Genomic DNA, 7,964 nt, shown 5'->3' with positions numbered 1-7,964 from the left:
AACCTGCCGGACGGGCTGACGGGATAGCGGCGGACTCCGCCGCCCGCCGCCCTGCCCGCAGGCGGCGACCACTTGCAGCGCGCCTGCGCATAGGCTCCGCTTCCCGATCCCCGACTCCTCGGCGGGAGGCCGAGGGCGAGCGGTCGCTGCATGGATCAGAGCCGCCGAGGTCTTCTCCGACGCAGTCCCACCTCCTGTCCACCAAAGGCAGAGGACCAGGAGATGGAACCCCTACCTCCCGCATCCTTGCACGGAGGATCCCGCTCACGTCCCGCGCACAGAGAACCGCGGGTGGGTTGTTAAGGACTTTGGATTTCGGGTGTCTACCTCCCCGGGGCTCGGGAGACAGGGTGCCCACCTACAGGAAGGAAGCACCCGACGTAGGAACGCTATGAGTGCCGGGGACCTGTGCCTTTCTCTGGACTCTGGGACGAGCAGTCTTAGAGAGAATTGCTGGGCGAGGGAGACCACAGATCTTTGTTCTGGCGCTGCCAGCTGTGGAGTCTGAGTCCTGCCGCTTCAATTACGGCTCCACTGTGACTGCTTAGGAGATTTGGGGCAAATAACTTCCTCTCTCTCTACACCTTTTTCGTTGTCTGTGAAATGAGGATAGCGAATTAGGACGGTTGTTATGGAAGTTTAAACGAACTGGTGCATTTTAAATGCAGTCTCTACTCAACACCACAAATCAGTAGGAAAATGCAAATCACAACCACAATGAATGATCACCTCACTCCCATTAGGAGGGTTACTATCTTAACAAAATAATGCATTGGTGAGGATGTGGAGAGTGGAACCTTGGTGCACCTCTGGTGCGATTGTAAAATGGTGCACTTCCGTACTGCTGTGGAAGGCAGTATGACGTTTCTTCAGAAAATTAAAGACTCACCAATGATGCACCAGTTGGAACTGGTACCCAGAAGTGGATTCTGGGTATACATCCAAAGGGCTTGAGAGCAGGGCGGATGTCCTTGTGCACCCACGTTCAGAACAGCATCATTCACAACGGCCTGCAGAGAGGAGCAACCCAGTGGCCCTTGAGAGATAAACAAAAGTGGTCTACCCAGTCCATGGGCTATTTATTATTCATCCTTTAAAAGGGAAGGCACCTAGCCCTGGCTGGTGTGGCTCAGTGGACTGAGTTACAGGGTCCTATTACAGGGTCCCCCACCCTGTAATAGGTTCACCTTGCCTGCCTGAGCCAGCCCCTGAACCAAGGGGTCACCAGTTTGATTCCCAGTCAGGGCACATGCCTGGGTTGCAGGCCAGATCCCCAGTAGGGGGCGCATGAAAGACAACCACACACTGATGTTTCTCTCCCTCTCTTCCTCCCTCCCCCACTCTAAAAATAAATAAATAAAATATTAAAAAAAAACTTTAGGAAGTCTCCCAAAATGTCCATCGATGAATGAATAAATAGAAAGTGGTAGGTCCATACAATGGAATCTTATTTGGTCATAAAAAGCAATGAAGTACTGATATATGCTACAATGTAGATGTCTTTAAACTATTATACTAACCAAAAGAAGCCACACAAAAGGCTACATATCGTATGAGTTTATCTTTATGAAACATCCAGAATTGGTAAATCTAGAGAGACAGAAAGTAGGGCTGAGAGTGGGGTGGAGACCGGAGGCTCGTGGCTAAAGGGTAGAGGTTTCTTTGGGGAGGAATGAAAATGTTCTGAAACTGATTGTGGCAGCGGTTAAACTGTTACAGAACAGATGTGGGGGGGGGAAATGCGTGAACAACACACTGTTACTGAACGGACCCACCCTGTGCTCTGGGGGTCCCCCACCCTGTAATAGGTTCACCTTGCCTGCCGTCGAGGAAAGACATCTCTTAATGCCAGAAATTGGTGTAAAGGAAAGGGATTATTTATTTAAAGAGTTATACGAATTTGCCTGGCTGGTTTGGCTCAGTAGATTGAGCATGGACTACAAACCAAGGTGTCTCAGGTTCGATTCCCAGTCAGGGCATGTGCCTGGGTTGTGGGCCAGGTGCCCAGTAGGGTGCATGTGAGAGGCAACCACACATTGATATTTCTCTCCCTCTCTCTGAAAATAAATAAATAAATACATTTTTAAAGTGTCATACAAACTGAACAGTAATGATTTTATGTCTTCACTGAGTTCCCAAAGTCCTTTAGAATACCCACAAACACACAGTTCTTCCTTCCTCCTCTGCCCAGCCCGGGGCACTGTATCTCAGAAAAAGAAATAGAAGTCTGCAGTTCTTCTCTGCCCAAGCTGCGTGGTCCCAAAAAGATGCTGAATGGCTGTCGCGCCTGGGTTTAAATCCCAGCACCGATCTTCCCCTGCCGCACCATTTCCGACTCCACCCACAATTGGCCACAGCTGCCAGCATTAGCCAGTCTGGTGTGGCCCTGGGGTGTGGGGCCAATCATCTCCAAGCTCTTACGCAGGCTCATTTGGGGGCCCCCTTTGGCTGCACCATGTTACACTACAACTCTGTGAATGTCCTAACAAACAAATAAAAACCTTAAGTGGGTAAATTGCATGGTACGTGAAATACATTTCAATAAATTCTTTTTAAGTCAGATTGCATTAGCTCTTTAGTCAAAACTCTGCAGTGGCCCCTGCCTTTACTCAGACTACAAGCCACAGTCCTTACAATCGAAAAAGGCCTACAGGCTATGCCTCTCACCTTCTCTCCTGCCCATCTCCTTCCGGTTCACTCAGCACAGCCACACCAGCCCCCTGGCTCAGAGAGCCAGGCACATGACTGCTGTGGGGCCGCACCAGCTCTGTCTGGAATACTCTTCTTCACGCCGGCTAACCCAGCTGCCTCACCTCCTTCAGGTCTTTGCTCGAATGTAACTTTCCTAGTGAGGTCCGCCTGACCCCCGCACCCCCCACCCCAACTCTGAATTGCCCCTTCACCACTACTGCTGCACTCCCAAACTTGCTTACCCTGGTCTGCTTTGCCTACAAGCACTTATCAACTTGTAATACATGAGTAACTTACTTGAGTGCACAATAAGTAACTTACTTATTGTGCATCTCCCCTGCTAGAAAGGAAGCTCACAGAGGGCCTTGGCCTTCGCAGAGCTCGCTGGTAGGTCCCAAGGACCCAGAACAGTACCTGGAAAGGAGTAGGTGCTTAGTAAACACCCACTAAATAAATGAATGCCAAGCATCTCATAAACATGAGCTGCTATTATCGTCCTATTCAACAAAAAGGCAGGCAGGGCAGGGGTGTCAATAAGGTTTCACTCCCCACAAGAGCAGGTAGCTGGACTCCTGAGGCTGAGATCTTGGAGTGGAGGGGAGAAGAGGAAGAAGAATGGTCTTGACCCAGGAGCCAAGGAACAGGGCAAGGAAACGGGGAGCAGACAGTGAGCTACAGAGGGAGAAGGTGATGCTTTTCACACCCAGTGAACTAGGAGTTTAAACTCTACAGAAACAGCAAGGATTCCGTGCCACAAATGCTTGATGATTAAATACGTCAAAATTAAAAAACGAATATTTAAATGTTACTGCAACCTTAGCACCCTCCTGACCATCTAGGAAATGCTGCTGGTGCATGGAACTCTGTTACTTTGTATTAAAGTTTTCCCTTTTTGCATCTCTGACTAGAGAACCTATTTTCGACCCAGGTGCTGCCCCAAGAGGTGTGCCGTGGGTAAAAAAAATTAAAATATTCAATACATGAATATTTAGTTAGGGGCACTGACCTCTGTTCCTTTAGAAGGCCAAATACAAAAACAACATCAGTGGACACAACCATAGCCATCTGGTGTGAATGAATCAAAATTGTATCCACTTTTTCTTTTTTTGTTAGATCAGCAAAACCTATATATTTTGGTGCGCGCTGCAGGATTTTAGCAATTAGTTTATCTGTGCCATGAAATGAAAGCGGTCGGAAATTGCTGGACCAGGACAGTGAGAGAAGAAGCTGATTCGTTCCGAATCTACTAACTGGCTTCAGGACTCTCCAACACATTCCATTCCGTTCTCACCAGAGCCCTCGGAGAAGGTGTTGTTTATTACCCCATGTCACAGCTGAGGGAGTCGAGGCATAACGCCAAGGGCCTGACACACAGGACATGCTCAGCAAATACTGTTTATTGTCTTGAACCGGAGGGAGAAGCATTCAGTAGGGGAGAGAAGGGAATGAGATGAAGCCGACCAAGTTCCTCACCCCCACCGGAGCTCTCTGGGGTCTGTGAGCTCTTTGGCGAGGCGTGACCCTCCTGGGAAGTACGAATGGAAGAGGCGTGCAATACAGGGCTGGGTCGTCCCACTCGCCAGTTCTGGATAACCGGGCCCCTCCGAGCCACCACTTCTTAGAACCCGCCTGGACGCCCTTCCTTTCCAGGACGCCCCTCAGCCAGCCTGGGGTGGTCTGGCATTCCATCAGGCTGCAGGGAAGTGCCAAGGCGCGCGGAGTCCCCCGGAGAGCCATCCCAGCAGCGCGGCGCATGAGCAGGTCCCTGCGATCGGTCCCTCCACCACTCCAGCGTCTGCCAGGGATGCCAGTTCGCCTCTCAGTCTGGCACAGTCGGGCCCCGGGGGCTGGAGCGCGCCGACGACACCAGCGGGCCCTGCATCCCGAGAGCGAGCTGCCCGAGTCAAGGCCTAGACGCACCAGGGCCACTCCACAACCCTTCCCCCCAGCGCGGCCAACCGCCTCCGGGGATCAGCCCACCCCTGCAGCTGCTCGCTCCTCCCTCTGACTCCAGAGCATCCTCGTCTCCAGCGCCAGCCGCGGCGAAGCTCACTGGGCCCGCAGCTCCGGGGAGTCGCGCTGGGCGCTGCAGCGACTGGGCCGCTGGAGCTCCACGCGTAAGACCCAGAGGGCTGCAGGAGCCCTTGTACCGTCGGGTTTGGCAGCACCATGAACGGCTCCAGTGGCCCTGAGGCTGAGGACGGGAGCGAGATGGGCGGCGGGGGCAGCTGGCAGCCCGAGGCAGTCATCGTGCCCATGCTGTTCGCGCTCATCTTTCTCGTGGGCACCGTGGGCAACACACTGGTGCTGGCCGTGCTGCTGCGCCGCGGCCAGGCTATCAGCACCACCAACCTGTTCATCCTCAACCTGGGCGTGGCCGACCTGTGTTTCATCTTGTTCTGTGTGCCCTTCCAAGCCACCATCTACACCCTGGACGGCTGGGTGTTCGGCTGGCTGCTCTGCAAGGCCGTGCACTTCCTCATCTTCCTCACCATGCATGCCAGCAGCTTCACACTGGCCACGGTCTCCCTGGACAGGTAAACAAGCCTCCTGGCAGCCCAGGGGTTGGTCACCCAGGCCCGGGCGGGACTAAAGGGTCAAGGACAGATGTGCAGAGCAGAAAAGGACTAAAATAGCAGAGGGCCCAGGAGGGAGGGAAAGACAGGCAGCGTGTTGGAGAAAGAGGAGTAAGAATGGGGGACCGCGGCGTCCCTCCCTTAAACGCAGTCCTCTGGGCTGCAGACTTCAGCTCTGCGGAGCTGCAGGCACCAGACAAAGCGCAGGGCTTCTGGCTCCAAAGTGTTTTCCCTGTGCTTGGTCTGGCTTGAGGCTCCATGTCCGGGTGAGGTTGGGGGGGGCGGGATTACAGTGCCCAATTTACAGACGAGATTGAGTTGGATGAGATGGGTGACTTGCTTGGAGTCGCCCATCCAGTAATCGTGAGTGCGAAGCCAGCGGTCTCCTGGCATCAAACTCAGGCGCCTCCACCTCGCTAGCCTTGAAGACACGGTTTGCTCTGCGTACTTGACTCTAGTCCAGATTGTGGAAGTTGGGTGTTTTGAGGGGTCCATGCCAAAGTCCCAGCGAGCTCGCCTAGCTTGGTCCCGCCCCTTCTGCACTCCACCCCCAGGCCCGGGTCAAGGGCAGGGAGAAGAGCAAGCCGGAGCTTGCTCACCTCCCACCCCCCCAACCCAGACGGAGTTCGGAAGGACACTCGGATAATTCCTTGGGAGGAAATCGGGCGTGACTACGGTATCTCCCTGCCCTCTTCACTCCAATGTGCTTCCCACCTCCCTCGGGAAAGCATCGGGATGAGGCCACAATTCGATTACACGGCCCAGTTGCACTGAGCGCGGAGTGTGACCGACTCCAAGAGCGCTGGTGGGGCCCGTAGAGCGCCGGCTTCTCTAAAGGAGTTCCCTCGCGGTACCTTGCCTGGCCTGTCTCCGGCTGTCTGCTACAGCCTCAAGGCTCCTGGGCTCTGACTGTGGTCACAGTACCGGGAAAAGCAGGGGAGTGGCCTATAGGCGCGCCTTTCCCGCTGCTGGGTCTCGCCCCACATCTAGACGGGGCTGAGAGTGTCCGGGATGCATGGAGTCTCCCTCTGGGTGTACGAAGTGTGACCGTGCGCTAAGGACCTTCCCCGAGAGTGGGTATGGGCGAGGATTCGGGCCTGCCCCCGCGAATCCGCCCGCTCAGCCGACGTCTCCCTTCCCGGCCTGGCCCACAGGTACCTGGCTATCCGCTACCCGCTGCACTCCCGCGAGCTGCGTACGCCTCGCAACGCGCTGGCGGCCATCGGGCTTATCTGGGGGCTGTCGCTGCTCTTCTCTGGGCCCTACCTGAGTTACTATCGGCAGTCGAGGTTGGTCAACTTGACAGTGTGCCACCCGGCGTGGAGCGCGCCCCGACGCCGCGCCATGGACATCTGTACCTTTGTCTTCAGCTACTTGCTGCCTGTGCTGGTGCTCTGCCTGACCTACGCGCGCACTCTTCGCTACCTTTGGCGCGCGGTCGACCCAGTTGCCGCCGGCTCAGGCCCCCGGAGCTCCAAGCGCAAGGTGACTCGCATGATCATCATTGTGGCAACACTCTTTTGCCTCTGTTGGATGCCTCACCATGCGCTTATCCTCTGCGTCTGGTTTGGCCACTTTCCACTTACGCGCGCCACCTACGCGCTGCGCATCCTCTCGCACCTGGTCTCTTACGCTAACTCGTGCGTCAACCCCATCGTTTACGCGCTAGTCTCCAAACACTTCCGAAAGGGCTTCCGCAAGATTTGCGCGGGCCTGCTGCCCGGCGCCCCGCGCAGAACCTCAGGCCGCGTGTGCGTCGCTGCGCAGGGCACCCGTAGTGGCAGCGCACTGGATCGCGAGTCCACTGACTGGACACCCGTGAGCGAGGCTGCGGGACTCTCTCGCCTTGCGCCGGTGCCTCCCAGCAGTCTGGCCTCGCGCGGAGTCCCGGGCCCCTCCAGGAGGGACCAGAAGGTCCGCAAGGGCACCTGGCACCTTGACAGTTAATGTGACTTAAACGCACTTAGGATGTAGGCTAGGATGTTAAAGGATGGGAGTCAGAAGTGGGGGAATCGTGGATGGAGTTTTCTCTGTTAATATAATAAAAAGCGCACACTATTTCACGTGCAGCGACGCTCTGTGTCTCCATATATCTCATGAGGCTGTGTGGTGAAAGCCTCTGGAACTTCACAGAGAAGCTTTGGCTGACTGGGTGCAGGTGCTTTCTTGAGTTTCCGTGGAAAGAGGGCAACCTGCACCAAAGACAACCGAATTAAAAATCTGCGCAGAAATTCCTAAGTGGGTGACGCTGGGGAGAGCGCAACAGGCCAAGGCTCTTTGTGCGTGGCCATCCGAAGGCGCCCGGTGCATGTAGACCGCCAAACCAGCAGTCGCCAATGCGTGACGTGGGCAGGCAGGCTGTTTAAGTGCACTGGATAAAGTCGGTGGATGACGGACGCAGACACCACGTGCGTCCTGGCGGCATTTCAGTGCCGGTGGGTCCTCGCCTGCTCCCAGTCTCCTGGGGCCCCTTCGAACCTCAGCAGCCCTATCAGTGGCTTCAGACTTTCATTCAGCTTTGGGGGTTCCTTCCATTGCTGCGTTCATCTGGGATCAGGTCTTCAAACGCTCACTGGGCTTCTGCTTCTCGCCAGAAAAGTCACACCACACCACCACCGGTCCTGTTCCAGGGTGCACAGAGCTGCCTTAAGGGCAGCTGGCTAGTGCAGGCTGAGAATCCCTGGGGGAACAGGATAC

General features: G+C 55.1%; 1 protein-coding gene across 1 annotated transcript; it reads left to right on the top strand.

Annotated features, from left to right (window-relative positions):
- Nucleotides 1–4,756: 4,756 nt before the first annotated feature.
- On the top strand, nt 4,757–7,336 carry GALR2 (galanin receptor 2). Its single transcript, XM_037069529.1, is given in 3 exon segments — nt 4,757–5,228; nt 6,422–7,101; nt 7,104–7,336. Coding segments are annotated over 3 exon segments (1,152 nt in total). The 5' UTR covers nt 4,757–4,860; the 3' UTR covers nt 7,208–7,336.
- The last annotated feature ends 628 nt before the right edge of the window (nt 7,337–7,964 follow it).

The sequence above is a fragment of the Sturnira hondurensis genome, unplaced genomic scaffold (assembly GCF_014824575.4).
Source record: "Sturnira hondurensis isolate 20B ecotype Veracruz unplaced genomic scaffold, ASM1482457v3 Scaffold0001221, whole genome shotgun sequence".
Lineage (NCBI taxonomy): Eukaryota > Metazoa > Chordata > Mammalia > Chiroptera > Phyllostomidae > Sturnira > Sturnira hondurensis.
Note: the sequence above shows the minus strand (reverse complement) of the source record. Positions and strands in the feature narration are given on the sequence as shown.